Raw genomic sequence first — 20738 nt, forward strand, 5'->3', positions numbered from 1 at the left:
CTTACAGAAGTTGAATAATCACATAAAAAATTATTTTATCCAAGAAGGAGGGAAGAGTGTGTATTATTTCTGGGTTAAAATAAATTTAAACAAAAAACGAAGAAAAAAGACGGGACATCTGGCAGAGCCAGCCCTCTCTGCTCGTTCCTGCTCCCCAAGCAGGGGTCTGCCTCCTCTTCGCTGCGGGCGCCCCGAGGTGCCCCCCCTCCCCCGCCCCCGGGGCTGCGGCGGCCCGGCTGGCCCCGGGACTGGCACCCCTGCGGAGCCCCGTGTTTGTTTAGGGCTGGCCGAGCCCAATCAGGGCCGGCTGCCTGCAGTTTTCCGGCAGGGCTGCGAGAGGCGCCTCCTCTCTCCTTTTTATACATGAGCCGCCGGCCGCCGCCGCCGGAGTCGCCGCCGCCACTCGCCCCCGCCGCACTGGATTTACCGCCCGCCGCGGCCCCGCGCCCCGGCCCCATGCGGGACACCGGCATCAGGTTTGGCCCCTCTCCTTCCTTGCCTCGCCGCGGTTTCGCTTGTTCTTTCGCGGACTTCTGCCGCTGCCTCTCTGCCCGCGGGCGCTCCGAGGGGACAGCAGCGCGGTGACGGCCGCCCCTGGCTGGGGGAGCCCGAGGGAGACTGTGTGGGCAAACATCCGATGCCGGTGCCTGGAGCTCTTATCTGCCGGAGCCTTATCTCCCAGTTATCTCGCAGGAGGGAGAGACGTATTTGGTGCCTATCTGCGAGGGGGCTCTGTGTGTGTGTGTGTGTCCTGTATTCTTGTGCCTGTGGTTATCTGGAGAGCCCCGAGGTGGGCTGAAAACGGAGAGCCTCGCCTTGTCTTGCTGTCATTTCTCTGTGTCCCCTTTCGCTTTCTGCTCCTTGTCCCAGGGGCTGGGCGCCGGGCTCTCTGTGCCTGTCTGTCCGGCCCTCCTCATGCTGCCAGCTCCGAATGGACATCGCTCGGCTCGGGACGGGTGTCACCCCAGCAAGGTGTGCTGGGGGTCGGGACAGGCCCCCAGCCAGGGCTGTCCGCTGGATCCGGCCCCTACGGCAGGCACATCCCGCCCAGACTGGGTCCGTGTCCCGCCGCCGGGCACACTTCGGGCCCGGCCCGAGCGCATCTCCGGTCTCCCGGGTGCTTTTCCCTCCTCCTCCTCCTCTTTTCCGTGACCTTGGGCTGGAAATAGGCAAACAAGCGAGGAAGAGCTAACATCGCTCTCCAGCGAAGTAACCTTAAAGGGATCGCCTTACTAATTGTTTTCTCGGTGGAACCGAGTCAAATGACTCATTCATTGAAATAATCATAACAACGACCGCAGCCAAGGAAGGGCAGAGACAGGGAAAAATGCCCCCTCGCTCCCCTCTGTCCCCACGCCCTTACGCCCACCTTTGCCCCGGCGTGCTTCATGTTCAAATCCTCAGCCTGGGATGCGAAGGGAGAGGGGAGCAGCCCTCCCGCGGTGCGGAAAGCGGAGCCAGAGCCGCTACCCTGGCCCCGCGGGACTGGCGTCTCCCGGCTCGTCTTGACCTGGGCTGCCTGATCCCATTCCGCCGGGGCGAGGGACAACAGCGCCGAGGCGACATGACTGATTAAGCGCTTAGAGGGGCCAGATAAGCCCTGATGAATCTCATTACGGGAGGGAGACGGGCTGTCCTGTTTGCAAACTTTGTTATTATTATTTCTCTCTCCCCCACTTCCCCGCTCTTTTGTGTCCTCCTTCCCCGCCCTGCCCCGCCGATCCCCCCCCTCCACTCCTCCTCCCCTCCCCTCCTCGCCCTTCCCCATCCACACCCAGTGGCTAGAAGGGGACCTGGATGGCCGTGGCTGAAGGCGGCTGGTGCGCGGTGAAGCGGTGCGCTGCGGACGCCGGCGCTTCCTCCTGTCCCTTCGCGACCAGGGAGCCGCGCCCGTCTCCTCCTTCGCCCTCCTCCTCCTCCGGCTCCCAGGGTGAACGCGGCTCCTCCAAGACTCCTCGGCCGGAGACCGACGACAGCCACCGGCCGGCCCCGCCGCCGCCCCCCGCCGCCGAGGGCAGGTCTCTGCTCGCTCCCTACGTGCACTTCGGGACCCCGCACCCCTCCGGCCGTCCCAGCTGGGAGGACATCCTGCTCTTCGCGGACTTAGACCAAACCAACAAGCTGATCTGGTCCAGCCGCGGCCCCAAGCTGAGCGCCCTCGGCGCCGAGCAGCCCGAGGAGATGTACCAGACCCTCGCCATCTCGGCCGCCCAGGGCCCCACGCCTTACGACGGATCTCCGGGCGGCTTCATGCACTCCACGGCCAGCTCGCCCGTCTACGTGCCCACGACCCGCGTGGGCTCCATGCTGCCCACGCTGCCGTACCTGCAGGGCAGCGGGGCGGCCCAGCCCAGCCACCCGGGCGGCGGCCACGCCGTCTGGTCCCAGCCGGCCGCAGAAAGCCCCTCGTACAGCAGCGGCGGCGGCTCCCACCCTTCGGGCCGCTTTCCCTATTCCCCAAGCCCGCCGGTGGCCAACGGGGCCTCCCGGGAGCCCGGCGCCTACAGCAACAGCCTGGGCGCCAGGGACCAATACAGCCCCCTGGCCCGGCCGCTCAATGGCTCCTACCCGGGGCCTTACACGTCCTACGTGGGGCCGCAGCTCGCCCCTGCCTGGCCCACGGCGCCCTTCGAGAACTCCATGCTGCACTGCCTGCAGGGCCGGGCCGCCCCCATCCCCGTCCGGGCACCCAGCGCAGGTAGGAGCCGCGGGCAGGGCAGGGCGGGCAGGGCGGGCAGGGAGGGTCTCCACATGCGGGGCTGTCCGCTGGAGGGATGCCGGGGATGCCGGGGGTCGCGGGCAGCGGCGGTGGGGCCGCCCCGGCCAGGGGTGCGCTGGTGAGGGACAACCCCGGTGTCGGTGGCAGAACGGCGGTGCCGGCACCATGGTTGTTCTCGAGTGGAGGTAACTCCCGTCGTTTGTGTTGCATTAGGGGAAAAATATACCTTCAAAAAGCGGCGTTGTTTGGAGTATGGCGGTCGGGGTTACCAACCGAAAGATCCCAAAACGAATTGCCCGGTGTAAACTTAGTTTTTAGTTTATCCAAATCAGTGCATTCCTGCTTTCCCTAAATGCGGTCATCTGGACGGTGAGAAATTCACTGCAAATTAATCGATCTTGTATGGTAGAGGAAAATTTCAGGGGCTCACTTAACCCATTTTGGATTATTTAAGCTACAAAACACTTCGTTGCTCAATTAAAAAAGAAAAGCAGTGAAGCAAAACCTCGTATATGAATGAGGATACCTAATTTTTAAACTGCTGCTAAAATACAGCACCTCCCTGATGGGGTTTTGCTTTCATTTCCGAGGTGTCTCAGCCTTTTTGTTTTAATTAAGGAAATTCTCCATGTCATTAAGTCAATTGTAGAAGTGGAGTTTGAGCTGTTGAGCTGTTTGATTTAGTCAGAGGTAGAAAGATCAACGATTATTGCAATCTCTTCAGCTTTAGAATAAATCTACGTATAAATAAACAGAGGTGTATAGAGAAGGTGTGTGTGGCTATGTATATGTATTTATATATATTATGCATATATATATTATGTATATATACATATTTACATAAATATGTGTATGCACACAGATTTGATCATCATTCACTTTAGGCATAAACTACTCACCTGGTGCATGTATTTTACAGACACCGTGACTTTCTCTTTCTGTGCAGAGTTGCAAAAAATTACCCCCTGGATTTTTGTCTTTCTGTAGGCCTGTGCACACAATACTCCTCCTGTCTCTCGATGACACCCTGTAGATTTAAGTATTTTAAACCTCCCACTTAGTGTTTAATATCATGACAGGGGGAAGAAAATCAGTTGTAGAGGTGATAGGAGAAGCCACATCTCAGGGTAAAAAGAAAGCTGACTTTTAAATTCAACTTTTTTAAGTTACAGTGTGAAACTAGGTAATGGAGGGCAAAACCAGGTTTTTTTGGGTTGCTTTTTAATTTATTTTTTTTTTTAATCTTGTCGGGAGAGACGCGGACTTGGAAAATCTCACGGCAGGGAGAGCAGAGGGCTGAGCAAGAAGGAGCAGAGAAGTGAGCACTGGAGGAGGTTGGGGCAGGAGTTTCAAGGCAGCCGAGGAGCACAGCTTCCCCTGCTCCAGCGGGTTTCTCCCGCCCTCGTGTCTCCTTCCCAGCATTGCTGGGGACAGGGGTAGGGATGAGCCTTTCCATAAGGGAAAGAACGGGTGCCAGGGCAGCCTCACCGCGGTGTAACGCGGGGCGAAGCAGCCCGGAGCTCCTGGGCCAGGCGAGTTTTTTGCTCCTGAGAGGCAAATCGCGGCAGCAAAGTCGAAGCTACGCGTTGTCCCCTGTCAAAATTGTAGGGAGATCGTAGCCGAAATATATTTTTTACGGCTAAATATTGGACAGCTTGATAAAGCTTTCTTAACGGTACTCATAGAGATGCTAAAATAGATTCTAAAATTAAAACTTTATTTTGTTTTCTTTGGAAAGAAGTGTATTACTCACTCTCTAAGGGGAAAAAATATTTGAAAATGCCCGAGAAATATTGTCACGGCAGAATTTCTTGCTGCAAACACGAAGTCAACGCTATAAAATGAATAGCCAAGACAAATTGCTGTTTAAGTTCCAGTGTTCTTGACGTCCTAAGCATTTTTTCTGGTTAGTCTTCAATGGTGCTTTTAGTGCAAAGATTAATAAATCTTAGCGATGTGCTAAGAGCTAGGAGCTGACAACGTAAGTTGAACTGTGCTCCCTGGACTCTGCCGTGTGCTCGTTCCTCTTTAGCGCCTAATAATTCGCAAACCAAGGGAGGAGAGAAACGTATTTGGGTGGGTGCGGGCCAAAAGGCCTTTCTTTCTCAGCTCAATGCCCGCCGTGTCACCGCAGCCCAGTCTCCAAAGCTGCAGGACCTTTACGAGCTCTCTTTAGCTGTCCAAGGAAACGTAATAGAATAACCCAATGATGAATTTAAGCAGGTAGCAGAGGGAGGAAATAAAAAATCAGTGACGAAGCTCTGAGTCTGAAGCATACATTCCCAGACTCGGCTCGAAAGATGCCGCAAAACCCCAACATTTCCTTTTATTATTTCTGCACAACGTGGCATAGTCTATGTATAATATCTATAATAACCATTTATTCCCCCCTCCCCGAAATATGGAAAGGTGAATCAGAACAAGGATTTGCATTGAAAGTATTAGCTTTTATAGGTGGGTTCTGTCCTTTTTTTCCCTCTTTTTTCTTTTTTTTTTTTTTTTCCTTTCCGTGCATTTAGACCTTTTTTTCCCCTTAGTATTCAGTAACTATGAAAGCAGGAGGCACAATACCGCTTATTTTTCCATTTCCTCTGTTTCCTTCAAACCAGCTCTAATTTGACCAAATAGCCGAGGTGAAGCGGCCGCTGCCTGTCGCTGCCTTGGCCCACCAGGGCCCCGAAAGCTGCATCTAAACTTGAAGCTTTACTAGTTGCTAGTTATTTACAATAAGAGTTAGGGTAGAAAAGTTCTTGCCAAGCTTCGGCCCTGGGGAATATTGGCCAAAAACGACAGCTCCTGATATCCAGCCCCCAAGGTGGCTCTGGAAGTGGCTATTCTGACAGCCACCTCACTCCCCATTCTGCTCCCCTCTAAAGGCAAGTGCACCCCCCTTTCCGTCTTGTGGGCACCACAGAGGGGGTTTTGCCCCTCGAGCGGACCCCAGCCGAATTTCCCAAGGGTCAAATCCCGACGGGAGCGGACAGCGGGCCGGGGCTGAGCCCTCCGGCGGGCCGGCGTCCGGGGCGCGCTGCCTTTGCTCCGGCTCGGAAAGCAAGAGCTCCACCGGGCCCCGAGCGGGTCCAGTACATCTAAATAAATAAGGGGGAAAAAACCCAAAACCAACCCAAAACCCCCCAAACAACAAAGGGAAAGAAAAAACCAGAGATTTTTGTGGAAAAAAAAAAAATCCCCGCATGGCCGCCGTCACTGCCGGGAAATTGCTTTTCCAAGGGCCGGTTGTTCGCCCGCCCGGGGTCCGGGTTTCGGCTCCGCGGGGCCGGGGCCGCTCTGCGCGGGGATGCACCGGGATCCGCGGCCGAGCCCCACCGCCTCTCCCCTCTGCTCCTGCCCCCAGAGCTGCTGGAGGACCTGTCCGAGAGCCGGGAGTGCGTCAACTGCGGCTCCATCCAGACCCCGCTGTGGAGGAGGGACGGCACCGGCAACTACCTGTGCAACGCCTGCGGGCTCTACACCAAAATGAACGGGCTCAGCCGGCCCCTCATCAAGCCCCAAAAGAGAGTGGTGAGTAGGGATGGAGGGGAAGAGGGGGGGAAAAAGGAATTGCTCCCTAAGGGACCCCAATCAGCGCTAACCGTGTAGAAATTTGGGGCAAGGATGTGAGATGGCAATCCGTGTATTAACCTGGTGATCCTCTCGGCTGCAAAACTATTGGGGGTCCTGCCCAGGTTTTCAGGCCAAACTGGTGTCACAATGAGGAGTGACAGGGCTGGCAGCCTTTTGGGAACCACTTTGGACCCACTTCCAGGCTCTGAGCTGGGAAAATCTCTCTCTGCATACCAGGCATGGACCAGCCTGGCTTTTTGAGCTATGAGCCCCATCTGTGAGGGGGATTCAGTGGCTTGGAAGAAATTTGTGCTGGTGATGTTGGACATTTCCAACAGAGGAAAAAAAAAAAAAAAAAGAAATCAAGGTTAGAAAATGTTTGTTCAGAGGGCTAGGAATTTCTCCAGACCTGCTTTGTTTGCTGAGAGCTCGATCCTTGGGAATGTAAGCAAGTTTTGTATATAATTCAAAGAAAACCAATTGTTTAAACAATGATAATAGCCTTTGTTTTGTTTTACTCCTAAGAAATGAGCGGCAATTTTTCTAAAAATATACTCCTAAAACTAGGGGGGGAAATAAATAGTACAAACTAGAACCCCTGTTTATAACTCAGGCTGGCACTGAATAGGCAAGGAGAAAATTTAACAAGCGGGAACTGCACATTATGTTTAGCAAATCTGGGTGGAGGTCAGCAGACAGAAAGAATATGTTCTTCAGTAATGGCTGTTACCGAGAGAGCCACAATAAATCACACCACTATAATCCAAGCTGATGTTTGGACCCTTGTGTATGGAGGCAGTGTATCAAACCCATCAGCCTTTCAAGCCCCTTTCAATCATGCCAGCTGCTTTGCTCCATGCCTGTTTTCCTTGGGCTGAAACACCTACTGTTCTTTATTTCACAACTATTTGAGTTTAGTGTCCTTCTGGGAGCGAGGGGAAACCAGACCCAAACACACGATGATCAGAGCAGACAGTAAGGGCTTGGGAACAAACCCACCTCTGCTTAAAGACCTTTCTTTAAGCCAAAGGGTTAATTTAACTTAAAACCAGAGGTTTATTGCTGCTAGGTGCCTGTTTTTTCCAGCTGGTTGTCCAGTAAATTTCATGGCACAAGGTGTTATGGTGTTATCTCATTAGCAGGGATAGATGCAGCAGAGGGGCCAGATCTGCCGATGTCTCAAGCTCAGAGCCCAAGACAGATTTTCAAGTAGTTGACACCCAGTTCTAGCATTTCTGTGTCTTTTTTTTTTTTTTTTTTTTTTTTTTGGTTGGTTTTTTATTTTTTTATTTTTGAGGAAGGGTGAGAAGACTAAAGCAGAGTCAAACTAGAGCGCGATTTCAGTCTGACACCTCAGCAAAATAACTCTGAAATAGCTCTGCGTAACAATCCCTACTGAGTACCCTGGCCATAACTATAAATCAGCCGTGACTGTGTGTTCATACAGTTGGAAATATGTAGGTGAGAAGGGAAAATGTTTTGAAAACGCTAAACGTGTTTAGATTGCCCCGAAGTTTCTGATAAAATTCCTGCATCAGAAAAGTCATTTTAGATTCAAAACATGCCAAAACTCTATGTCTGTTCAGATATGGGAATGGGCAAAAGCTATTGAAATAAAATGTATAAAGGTTTAGACTGGGAAAGAGAAAGATTTAACAGAGTGAAACAGCTGACAGCATTTCACTTGCAGAGAAAGAAAATGTGTTACCACCAGCTTTCTTTTACTCAATGTGATCACGTAAAACACGTATTGAGTCGAGGGCGCAATTTGAGCGCTGTGTGCGTACATATTTAATAACTAGGTCAAAACTTCTGTTTTCATGATACTTGGATTTTTAAGATTAAAATTGTATTTTTGTACTTCAGCCTATATAACACTTGGCTGAGTGGTTTGCTTTTTTTTCCTGCGCAGTTAATAATGGATTACTGATTCAAGATTACAAAATTTGTATTTAATCTGGAGCTCTTTCTGAGCTCTGGTTTAAAACGACAGCTCACTGCTAAAGGCACTCAAACAGACAATATTCAAGAAACTCAGTTATTTCTCTGGTATATTCCTCATTCTCAAAACATTTGTATCGGTTTCCCCAGTGGCAGGCGGCCCTGTGGTATCAAAGGTGACCCAGTTACGTCTAACAACCCAGCAGTAAATGACTCAAGAGGAAGGGCATTGTACCCTTAAGTTAGTAATTTCAGTTATGGGCACTTTACAGTCAGAATAAGATTAATGCAATCCTCTAAAACTGACTTCTCCGTGTAAACTTGTTCAGCTGCCAGATGCAGAGCTAGGCACAGATTTTTTTTATATTTTTTTGACAATGCGATACTTTGAAAAAGACTAGATTTATGATGTAGCTGGAATTCTTTGCTTGTGAAGAACGTAAAAGAGATCACTTGTTACAGGGACTTTTATAACCCATTCACCTTCATTTCACATGTTTATGAGGACTGCCTTCACTTATGATATACAGCCTGTAGCCATAAAGCTTTGGGTTATACGGTTATTTCTGATACAGAGTTGCTTCATCTTGGCTCCAAACTCCACGGAAGAGTGTCATAAATGGCTTGTTTGCAGTGGGAACCTTGTTGTCACCCACCAGCTTTTCTGCTGGCCAAGGGAGGGAGGCTCTGCTCTGTAAAACACGCTCCCAAGGTGTATCGGTTTTTGTATGAAGATAAAATGGGTGATTATAAAAAGATCTTTTTATGAAAGTAATGCTGTTGTGTGTTACCCCTGGGATGACTGGGAAAGTTTTCCCCAGATGTGGTGCCACCGAGGGCAGGTGACTAAAGTGTCTGATTTTTCCGATGAGTCAGGAGTACCAGTGGCAGGATCAGAGCTGCCTCTTCACCCACCATACAGGGCAGAGGGCATTGAGCTGTCTGGAGAGGTGTCACAGAACTGATGTGCCTTCTCTTCAGCTCGATGGAGCTGTAGTGGAGATATTTCCTAACTGTCCTTCTGGAAAAAGACCCAGTACCTGGTGGTCTGAACAGACTTGTCCTGGTTGCCAGCTCTCAAATGAGAATTCTGCTTCTGCTGTGACTGCCCAGGGTGGAAAGACATTCCTCTTCACACCATCTTTCCACTCTGTGATATGAGGATAATTCTGTTCTAATTCTGGGCTGTTGCTGACAGATACTATTAAAAAAATCTCCTACCATCCCTGCCATGTGTTAAAGTACTTTTTATGAACCATAAAGACATAAATCATTCTCTCCTGCCCACCTGTCTATACTTGTGTTTGCCTGTGCTTGCCTCCAGCCTTCGTCGCGGCGGATGGGTTTGTCCTGTGCCAACTGCCACACCACGACCACCACCCTGTGGCGCAGGAACGCCGAGGGCGAGCCTGTCTGCAATGCCTGTGGCCTCTACATGAAGCTCCATGGGGTAAGTGGCTGCTTCACCAAGGGAGATACCCTGCCAGCTCTGATGCTGCTTTGGGAAAAGGCTAGTCCTCAAAAAAGCAACGAGCGAAATACGTAGAGCAACAGAAAAATGTGTGACGTTAGAAAATGGTTGCGCCACTTTGGCTTGTTATGCTTTGACTAGTTATGTGTTTGTCACTGTAGCTCTCCCAACAGATTTATATAAAGAAACCACCTCTGGATAAGCAGCAATGGTGTTTTTGCCACTGGGATTTAAACTAGCTCTTTAGTGGGGAAAATAAAGACCTTTAATGAGACAGTTTTTCATGGACAGACACAGCTATGCCAGCAAAACTTTTGAGTATAATTCAAGACATAGCTAAGCCAGAAAAACTTTAACTGCAATTTCAGCCTTTGTTGGGAAATAATAGAGTAAAAAAAAGCTCTGTCCTGAATAGGATGGAGTGTGTTTTGGGTGAGACTCCTGTGGAGTGTGTTACAGTCAAGCGTAAGTGTTTGAGGAGCAAGGGCATTAGGAATGATTGAGATGTGGTCTAGCCTTCAATAAAATGTAAATTATGTCACAGGTTTAAATATTATAATGATAGAAAACACATGGATTGTCTTTCCTCAAACTGGTGTTAAAATATGTTTTATCCCAGTGTTTTTGTAGCATGATTATCATTGTGATGAACACAAAAATGATTTTTGAGAACATTTAAATATAAATTTATCCATATAAATATAAATTTAGATACCATAAAGCTGTATTATGGGTAGAACTGCTTGCAGGAACAAAAGCAAAGTCAATTCTTTTATTCTAAAGCTTCTACCCTAAGACGTTTCCTCGTGATGATCTGGTTTGCATAGCTGGTCTACACCATGAGGATGATTTTTTTCTCTTACACATTTTTTCTTTCCAGAATCAGGCACTGGAGATAATTCCTAACTGACTGGAATAATAAATCAAGAATCAGATATACCCATCCGATTGAATTTCTTATGGCTTTTTGCCAAATAATGCTGGTTTTCCCTATTCTGCGCTGTTTTCCCCTAATTCTGTGCTGTTTTCCTGTGGATTGATTGAGGGGTTGAAAAAACTATCAAGTTTGCATAGCAAAAAAAAAGTTTCCCTACTTTTTAATTCTGCTACAACTCCTCTTGAATCAAACTACTGTTTTGCCCAAATAAAATGCAAATATTTTTTGGAATTAGTACTGCGACATAGAAAAAAATTGACTTGCTATATAGACATTTGCAATATCACATCTGGTCTTGCAGTGTATTTTGGTTTTTCATATTAGAGTACCTATGCAACTCTGTGATTGGTGTGAAAATTTTAATTTTTTCAGGTTCCTCGGCCTCTTGCTATGAAAAAAGAAGGAATTCAGACGCGGAAGCGAAAACCTAAGAATATAAATAAATCAAAGGCGTGCTCTGGTAAATATAACATATAAGAAAGTATAGCTGCAATAGTTGGTAGTTGTTTTGGGTTTTTTTTTTTTTTTGTTTTTTTTTCCTTCTTTTTCTCTGTCTGGAAAATATTTATTTTTAATACCCATTCCCAATTTTTCAGGTAACAGTACTACTGCAGTTCCTATGACTCCGACATCCACGTCTTCTACTAACTCAGATGACTGTAGCAAAACTGCTTCTCCCGGCGCACCGACTGCAGCCTCCGGGGTAAGTGTCCATATCTGCAAGCAGGCTGATCACTGGGCAATGTTATCACAGCTTTTATCTTATCTAGCAGAACAATAATCTAAACAAACTTTCCAGTTTTGTTAGCTGATACTAGAACAAGATTTTCCAAGGACATTACATATAGCTGTAGACAGAACGACAAGAAGGATGTACTTCGCAAATCTTCTTGATTAAGATCTATATAATTTTTATGATTGTTAGCCGCAGTTTAACCACAGATATTTTGCTTTTAAATATTCAGGTTCTTTCATTTCAAAGGTTTTCTTTTGGACAGAAGACAATAAAACATGCCCAGCTGATCCTTTTAAGAAACAATGCTCTCTATATATATATCTGTGTGTGCACACACGTATTGTGTGCATTATCCCAACGGGTAAAACCCAGAAAAACATTATCCTGCTGTACAAAGTAAATCATAAAGGCTTTTGTTTTAAACAAAAATGTGCAATTAAACCCTGATCCAAACCTAGCTGAAACCAGGCTGGAGCACCCTGCTGATTGCAGTGCATGGGGGTTCAGCTCTGTGCTCACAGAGGGTTCTTCAGAGGCCAGGTGCTCAGCATGTGGCAGCACCAAGCTCGAGAGGAGCACCCGAGGAGTGCTGATCTTCCCCTGCTTCAGTTTTGATCCTTTCTTTACATCATGTACTCCAACCATCTCAAACTTCCTTTCTTCACTCAGCATATGTGATAAATACTACTGCTAAAGTTGTGAAGCTTAATGTAGATTAATTCCTAACCCCTTGGCTGTACCTATCCATATCCGCACTCACTTCTCAGCCTTCTGTATCCCTTAATCTGCTACATCATTTCTTTGAGAAACTCTCCTAATGTGGCTTTCTTTAGTCCTTTATTAATGAAAAGAAGACATTGTTTATAATAGCTATTTTTCAGTATGTCTTGGTGTTCTCAACATCCAAATTTCTTTCAATAGTTTAATTTCTGATGTACAAAGTTTCATTGTACAAGGGGAAGAAAAACCCATTTTTTAGCAAATGCGATTGTTTGTGGACTGACACGGCCACCCATTTTCAGAGGCAGTGGGTTTTGGGTTTGGATCCTGTGAGACTAGGATAGTACTAAAAAGGCTTGTCTTTGACATGAGAAAGCCCTGTCAATCCAGTAAAATAAACAGATCACATTAAAAAAAAGAGAAACACTAACTGAAAAGTGAACCATTGCAGTTTCAGAATTAGGTTTCAGGCTCCCCCAAGGAGTACTATGCACTGTTTTAGGCTCTCCCTTGATATTTGCCAAGGAAAAAAACATGGCCAAATTTTCCTTAAATTTTCCTTGCATTACCTGAAGCAGTACTAGTGATGCTGAGCAATGTAGTGAGATTTATGTAATGGAGGCACAATCCCAGCTGACGCTGAGGCGGCACAGCCGGGTGCTGCTTGGGGAAGGAGAGGCCATATAGATGAGATCTCATTTCCACTATGCTGCTGCCTTCTTGGCTGGCCAAAATCTGGCTTCCTTTCTGTGGTATTTCTCCCGAGAAGGGCACATCCAACATGTTATTAATAATCTTTATGTTATAATTTTAGTAGTATCATTTTTAATATGGTTTTGCCAGATGGAGTTGTGTGGTACCAGAAGAGAGGGATGCAGGGGCATGGATTGAGGGCTAAAAGATTCCTTGAGAGCTGTTAGCAACTAGGAGCAACTCCCAGGAGAGACCCTGAGGCTGCTTTTAGTTACATGATGGCATTCCCAATGACAGGACTTCAGTTCTCCCTGATTTTTCCATAGTAGATCAGACTGGGAGAGGACACCTGCACAACAACTGGGAAAATCTGTCCCCTTATATCCAGCAGGCAGCATGGTAACATCTGCATAACCTTTTCCCCACCATGATTTGATCAGATGTGCCTTGCATATGCAAAGCACTAGCAAATACCCCCTCGTGAAAAATTTCAATGACAGGAAGTGATGGAGCGGGGCTGTGACATGCACCAAAGAGAGGAAGTTACAGCGGCAACCAGACGTATGGGCATCCCTCTGACTCCATCCCAAATTATGTGAAGGGCTGCTGATCTCCCACTCCTATGCCCCAGTCCCAGATGTACGTAAATGAAAAGAGGATTTGCAGGGGAGCAGTTGTCAGGATACGTCACGGGCACAGTTGCATCCTTCACTTGCTCCCTGGTTTTGCCCAAGCATCTATAATTCAAAGGGATGAGGACATGGGAGACTGGAAATTTGAAAGTGGTGGCTGTTAAGACTGGCTCCTGTTGTCTCAGCCATAATTTGGGAACGTGATCACTAGCTGCAAAGGATGCAAAATAATTTCTAATGGAAATTATGGAAGGGACTGAGTGCTCATAAAGCCCATTTAAGCTGTTGTGAGTGAAGGGATGTCAGCATTTTAGAGCAAGGCAGCCTGTAACCTGATCACATGTTGAAGCAAATATGCTCTGCTAGGCTTCTGTTTTCCTTAATTATTTTTTTTTTTATCTTCCCTTTGAGTTGATCCACTGATGGATCAAAAGTTTGCAATTATTTCTAGAATAGGCAATGGCTTTGCACAAGGAGAATAAACTTCTCCAACTCAGGAGGAAAAAACCAAACCCTCAGATGGATGAATCCAGGCTCCATAATCTTTGGTCACTTTAATAAGACTGATGTTGACTCTTGAGAGTGATTTTGGTGATGTTGCCGAAAAAGAGGCACCTGCTTGAATAACAAACCTGGCTCATTCCCCATGTTACACAACGGGCATGGCAACTTGTTTTTGTTTTGCTCTGTTTTTGCTTCTCTAGCCTTTATTCTGTGAAGAGGGGGAAAATGCCAAATTGACATTAGGCAGAGAAATCTGATGACGTTTTAGAAACTGTTGTGTGAAATTCACAGCAATGTTGTTGCTAAATGAAACAGAGAAAACGAATTCCTCTACTGGTACAAAAGCAATTTATTATGCCTTTTGTGGGAGGCTGCCAAGAAAGTTTCCAGTTATGTAGAAATCTAATGGAAATGAAATTCAGCAGAATTCAGTTGTGTCAGTAACATTCACTTTTTGCCCTACCTTTCTTTATCTCTTTTAAAGTAAAATAAAGAAGGGCAGAAAAAGAGGAGGGCAGCAATTACTCTTGGCAATGTCTTTGAGACTATCCATTTCATGAAGGGAATCTTACGTGATGCCAATTCTGAGACAAATTAGCAAGAACCTTAAATGTTGATTTTATGTTCTAGCTGAAGTTTAAACATTTGAGAGATACGATAAATGAATTGCTGTGGGGGCAAAGTTGATTTCAAACATCCCAAAATGTAGAAGTGTTTGGATCAGAGATATTTCGTTGTCCCATCTTAAAGGGGCTATTTGCCAAATTCACATCTGGATCTAGGATTTAGGCCTATTTCTGTTTTCCTAAGCAGTATAAGTACTGGGTGTCCTGTGTTACTAATATGGAAAGGGTCCAGCTGCATGATATATGAGGTTGCCTTACATCCCCATAAAAAGAAGATGTGAAGGTTTGCCTGCATCTGCATCTATACCTGCTCTCCCTTTGATGCTGCTGAAACTGTACAGGAAAAACCTCCACCAAATAAATTGCTAAACGAAGAGCATGGTCTGCAGTGCAAACCCATCCGTTACCATGCAGGGGCTCCAACAAATGTGATAACCAGAAGGACTTTATTCCCTTATTAGGATAAAGGCAGTATGAAACCTGCTGTAAAATCTGCTTTTTATGGCAGGACATGGAGGCTCCTTGAGCCACAACTGATGACAGAAAAAGCTCAGCAGCACCAGGGGAACTCTTCTTTCAGAAGGCTCTCCTATGTCCTTTGTCTCCAGTTTGGAGTTTTCTCTGAAGGACCATAATCTCACACCACAGAAAAACTTAGGAGGTAAAACTAGTGCTTACTTCCCTTGGAGGTTTACCTTGAGAAGTGGTTCAGGACTAACTCTTCAGTTTTGTAGGGCGGGAAATGAGACAGCTGACTGAGGTGGCCTTGGCATGTGGTGAGCTTACAGGAAAATGCAGTTTTAACTGTCTCCAAAATGCTGGACAAATGGGGCTGGATTAGACGAATGGCTTCTCCTGCATTTGCTTTCTCTTTTTTTCTGTCAGAAGAAGATTTGTGAGCTGGTTGGAGGTGGTGCTGTTTGCTCTTGTTTAGGCAGTAAATTGGTAGGACTTTCATGCTGGCTATGGGGAAATCAGCCTCCACAGAGTATGTCCCAAAGTCTGGATGAACCAGAGATTCAACTTCCTAAAACAGTATGCTAACCACCTGGATATTGGGAAGTTGAATGTCCAGGGGTCCTCTGGGCTATCTGGTGATAATATGCCAGATCTTAGTTGTATGGAATAATTTTGTAGGCATTGGGACCGAGTTTCTGGGAGAAAGGCTGACCAGCATGGTTGGTAGGACTTTCACCTGGAACATGGGAACACAGTGCCTCAGTCATGGTATGAGTAAATATTTATCTAAACCAGGTGGAATAAGATCAACAGGAGGCATGAGGTACGTGGCAACCTAAAATACCGAAGAGCCTGGCAGACAGGGCAGTATGCTGGGAGATCTGATGCTCTAGACTTTAGTTTAAATCTTTCTTGATCTCCTGCCTCTTCTGCATCAGTCCTCACTCCTGGACAAAATGGGATGCTACTTTTTTCTCCCCACTCAGTTTCACGCACTGATTCTTTTTCTTTTACATTGAGTAATTTTCTTTGCTCTGTGTATATGTATCCAAAAGAGAGCAGTTCATTTTTATATCAAACAGAAGGAAGCAATCCAACTTTTTTTGTTTCAGTGGGGAAAAGCAAGGAAAAAGTATTTTTGCTTCTATCCCAAAATTCTATAAGCGTATGGACACATACCTTTTGCTTGGTTTTGTTTTATCGCCAAAGCAATAAAGTCAGTTATTCATACAGCCCTTGACAGCAGTGGGTCATCCGTTTTCCAAGCCATGCTGGAAGTTACCTCCCTTAGGAAATTAATGAAGTATTAACCACAGATTTATGTTGCTATAATACAAAGGAGAGATTAGAAGACATGTAAACTTACACGTCTGCAGTATAAACAAAAGGATCAATTGGACTAGCAAGAAATGACAACTTTGTGTACTGAGAGGGTCGTTACATCCGTAAAAAAAGCTGTCATTTTGCAGTGCCAAGACTTGCTCTTTGGATTCCAGGCAGTGACAGTGTTGGGAAAACGTGCTCTTTGTGGGGATGGAAGTTATTGCAGAGAGGCTGAGGCTAGAAAATTAAGGACTCCACTAATTTGCCACAACACTTCATATGTGAAAGAATTCTTTGCAAGTGTATTTTAACGGACTGTAGGTATCATTTAAGTGTTGCAAAAGTAACAACTGAGGAGGAAGAGATTCTTAGCTGAGACCCAGCTTATTGCTGACTTAGTGTAATGTCCAAAATTCATGGGGCATTTTGAGCATGTTAAGTGGATAGGGCAAAGGTCTCTCTGATAGACCAAAGGTCTGGATCAAGGCCCTTTGCCACCCCCTCCAGCTGTCTTTGCCCTGCACATTTCCCTCTTGGCTGTGGAGGTGTGGGGGAAGGCCAGAGGGGAAAGTGCCCATCCCCTCCCCCTGCCCTCTGTGGTGGGCAGATGGGTTAGGAAGGAATGGGTGGAAGAAAGCAGGAGTCTTTCAGCCAGAGCTGCTGCTAGCCTTCCCTGGTATGGTCAAGCTCAGCCTGAGCAGCCTGGTTTTGGTCTGGAGCAGCTTTAGTGGGGTGCTGATGGCAGGTTTGGGTAACATCTAGCTGTCTCTGTGACTCTGGCACAGGTCTTCCTCTGTACATGGCAGGCAGGTCCTCTACAGAATGACCACTCTGATACAGGCAACACGCCTGGGGGCTGACTCAGGACCAGCTCCTCCTGGCTTGGGTAAAAAGAAGAACCTTTGCAGATACAAACACAACCTCTCTTTTTGTTTGGGAGGCAGGCTCTTCCCCGTGGGCTTCATTCATTTTCTCCTGTGGAAGCTGACCTTCAGTTGATTATCTATGCTATTGTCAGATTTCACCAATAAAAATAAAGGTATTGCTTTTTTATAGAGCCAGTAGCTGTGAATTAGACCTCATTGACTTAATCATCATTGTTCAGCTTATTTATTTCAACTGAAAAAGGTCCTCTAATAACCAAGTGCAACTTCTGTCATCTTTCATCCCTTAAAGCTGGAAAAGTAAGAGCAAAGGCAGGAAGGCTCAGGAACAGAACTGTGATCCCGTCACGTCCTTTTCATGAGCTAAAGTTTGTTTTCCGTGTCTCACTTTGGGAGGTGCCCAAGCTGCCTGATTTGTCATGACATTACCGGGGTGGGGTTTCCAGGCCCAGCAGTCCTGCCCAGGTCCTGCCCGTCCTGGCTCAACAGAGCCAGAATCTGGCCTTGGACAGGCAGGGATGGGCAGTCTTCAAACAGGACGTGCCTCCATGTGCTCCCGTCTGGGGTGCCCGAGGGAGGGGTACCTGATAACCCCATATGGAAACTGTGGGTCCCTGCACCCCACCTTCGTAGGGCTGAATCAGGAAAAGGTGAATTACACTTTCCAAGCCCGGAAAAAACAGGTACTGATAAGATATTTGCCTACCAGAACAGCAGTGGCAAATACGGGCAAACGGGAACCTTTCAAAGCAGCTCCTAGTATTTTTAGTTCAGGTTGAGCAAACACTGCTCAACACTAATTTAAACCCTTCTTCCACTACGGGGAGACCGAAGCTCTTAAAAATGATGTCTTTTGCGCTAACAGAAATCTGTTTGAGATATTAGAAATAAAAGGAAAGCTTTGAAAAAGGCTAGGCTGATGCAAGATCAGGACTGTACACAAAGGCTAGCATGGAACCTGCCTCACTGAATTCTCCACGCACAACCACAGGGAAAGAGGATATAGAGATTTGTTGTCACTGATTGGCAGCTGTATGTTCACAGGAGTGATAAAACTTATTTCTTAGATTTAGAGCTATTTCAGCTGGTTTTGGGGGACAGATAGGTTTTTTTTTTCCTTCCTTCTCTGCATTTCTGGGTAGTGACTAATGGAGCGGGATCAGGGTTGATGACTGGATGGAACAGTAGTGGCGGTCAATAGTTTCAATAAAAGGTTAAAAAAATATTGGAGCCCAGGTTATTTCAGACAAAAATGACGGCTAGCAGTGAGTATCTCTTTCAGAAGGTGAGGTTTTCCCTGGGTTATGCACAGCAACAAGAGCCCTGCACCAGACCATTTGGAAATTACCTTTGAATAAATGAAGCCTTGCTTTTCCTATGTCAGGACTGCTAGCTTGGCACAGCTCCAGGAGAGCCAAGAGCTCTACTCTTGTAAAATGATTAAATATGTATACTTCGTACTTAAACAGCAGGCAGGAAGCTTCTGCAGTCACAGTTTAGGATAGCATTTTTCTTTTTTGTTTTTTTTTTTTTAAGGAATTTCATCCAAAGACTATCCATTAACAAGTAAATTAAGGTTTTAAAGTTGACATATCCAAGAGTTAATTTTGCATGAAGTCAGCTCTTAAACATTTCCTTTATCAGGCGAAAATGTTGCCCCTTCTCTGTCTGGCACTGCAAATTTTTCCTCTTTAGCAGATCTGCTCAGCCTCATGGAAAAAATGATTGTTCCTTTGTCTTTTTAACTCTCCATTTCTCTGTTAAAATGAATGGACTGGTTCCAGTGTGGTTCAGAGGTTCATCTCTGTGCCTACCAGGGCTCCCCTGCATGTTGTTTTGTGCAGGCAGCAGAGCAAAAATGCTCCTGCTTCTAAGGCATAGCGTTTCTCCACTGGAGATTAGAAGAGCATCTCCTTAAGTGGCCAGTTCTACAAGGATAAAATGGTTTTGGCTGGCGTTTTGAAGGGTCAGGAATGATTTTAAGCATTTCAAGGGTTAAAGAGCCCAAAGAAATCTGCTTTCCAGGAGATGCTCCATATCTGCTCCTGGAGAATTGGGATGTATCAGGCTTCTCCCAGGGGGAGATTAAACTAGAGCTGCCACTATTCCCAGATCACATTTTTCATGTTGTCACCTGTGTCTCTTCAGTAGGGGGCAGTGGGACACATGCACATTTCCTTCTTCATCATGAGCTGATTTCCAAGTTTTCTGCACATCACACGGTTTCGTTTCCACCTCTCCAAACACAGACATCACTCCCATCAGCAGGGAGTGACTGGGCTCATGCCATGACACTTTTTTGTTTCAGGATTGCACAGGGGCAAGCAGAGGGCAAACCCTGTTTTTGAACAGAAATCCTGTGATGATGGCTGTGTGCTGTCACACACACCCCAGTGTGTGCAAAGCTCACCTGCTCAATTAATCTCTCTTTGCTCTCCCCCTCCCTGCAGGCGAGCTCGTCGGTGATGTCTGGCCCGGGAGAGAGCACCAGTCCCGAAAGCAGCAACCTGAAGTATTCAGCTCAAGATGGGCTGTACACAGGAGTCAGCCTGACCTCCACAGCTGAAGTGACAGCATCTGTGAGACAGGACCCCTGGTGTGCCCTGGCTCTGGCGTGACCTGGTGTGAGGGAAGCTGGATCCTGGCAGCCCCCAGACATCTGCGCAGTTTCCTCTGTGGAGCGGGCGCAGCGGCAGCGAGAGTGCTGGCAAAGACCATTCCTCTGAAACAGTTTTTGAGCCTTGGTGGCAGAGGTGTTTTTCTACTTCCGAAAGAGGCTTTGCTGAAGCATCCAGTTCCTCATCTATGCAAGAAAAATGTAGGGAAAGCAAATGACTACCGGGGATAGCTAATGCAGCCTTACACTCTCAAAAAAACCTGTCAAACCCCACCCCCCAAAACAACCAAAAAAAAAAAGAAAAAAAAAACAAAAAAAGGAAAAGAAAAAGAAAAAACAACAAAAAAGAAGAGATAAACCTGCGCCTATTGACAGATTCCAGAAATATGTCCTCGACTTACCCAACAGTGCTGCCTTTCTCATTGTATAGTTGTTTTCACTCTCTCATCGCCTTTTCTCCTAAGAATTTGGTGGAAGTTGTCAGTGTCTGGGAGGGAGTAGCAAAGACTTTAATTACCAGAGATAGTGAGATACTTTTAAATGAATGTCAGAAGTGCTTACAGCTTGAGTTGACGCAGACTTCTCTCACAGAACATTTGATGTCTTCGCCCCATCAGACCTCTCCTTCTGTGTTCTCCATCTTCAGTGTGCCTTACTCTGCTCTTCAGAGCCCAGCTATGTTCCTGGAAGAAATCACAATGTTTGGTACAAGTCCCACAAGGTCCAGCTGGTTAAGGAGATTTTGGGATTGGTGTTTTTTGGTTTAAAATATTTACTCACTTTTTGAGACTGCGATATAACTTTTAAAATACACTGTGACTGAGATTTACGAAAGTCCGTATTTCCTGGCTGAACTGTATAGAGTCGGTCAAAATTTGTAAACAGGGTAGCAATCAGATATTTTTCTTCCAT

At 46.5% G+C, this 20738-nt stretch overlaps 1 protein-coding gene across 1 annotated transcript; it reads left to right on the plus strand.

Annotated features, from left to right (window-relative positions):
* The first annotated feature begins 401 nt into the window (after positions 1-401).
* On the plus strand, positions 402-20039 carry GATA6 (GATA binding protein 6). Its single transcript, XM_033069228.1, has 7 exons — positions 402-476; positions 1779-2698; positions 6075-6241; positions 9549-9674; positions 11005-11092; positions 11229-11335; positions 19660-20039. The coding sequence occupies exons 2-7, from the start codon at positions 1798-1800 to the stop codon at positions 19825-19827; spliced, it is 1557 nt and encodes a 518-aa protein (XP_032925119.1). The 5' UTR covers positions 402-476; positions 1779-1797; the 3' UTR covers positions 19828-20039.
* The last annotated feature ends 699 nt before the right edge of the window (positions 20040-20738 follow it).

This window comes from Catharus ustulatus, chromosome 1 (assembly GCF_009819885.2).
Source record: "Catharus ustulatus isolate bCatUst1 chromosome 1, bCatUst1.pri.v2, whole genome shotgun sequence".
NCBI classification, from domain to species: Eukaryota; Metazoa; Chordata; class Aves; order Passeriformes; family Turdidae; genus Catharus; species Catharus ustulatus.

Excerpts from the sequence above, each read along its gene's own strand:
- GATA6 (XM_033069228.1), top strand. The coding sequence starts at position 1,798 with ATGGCCGTGGCTGAAGGCGGCTGGTGCGCGGTGAAGCGGTGCGCTGCG. Across the intron at positions 2,699-6,074 it reads CGTCCGGGCACCCAGCGCAG|AGCTGCTGGAGGACCTGTCC; the intron begins GTAGGAGCCGCG and ends TCCTGCCCCCAG. Across the intron at positions 11,336-19,659 it reads CACCGACTGCAGCCTCCGGG|GCGAGCTCGTCGGTGATGTC; the intron begins GTAAGTGTCCAT and ends CCCTCCCTGCAG.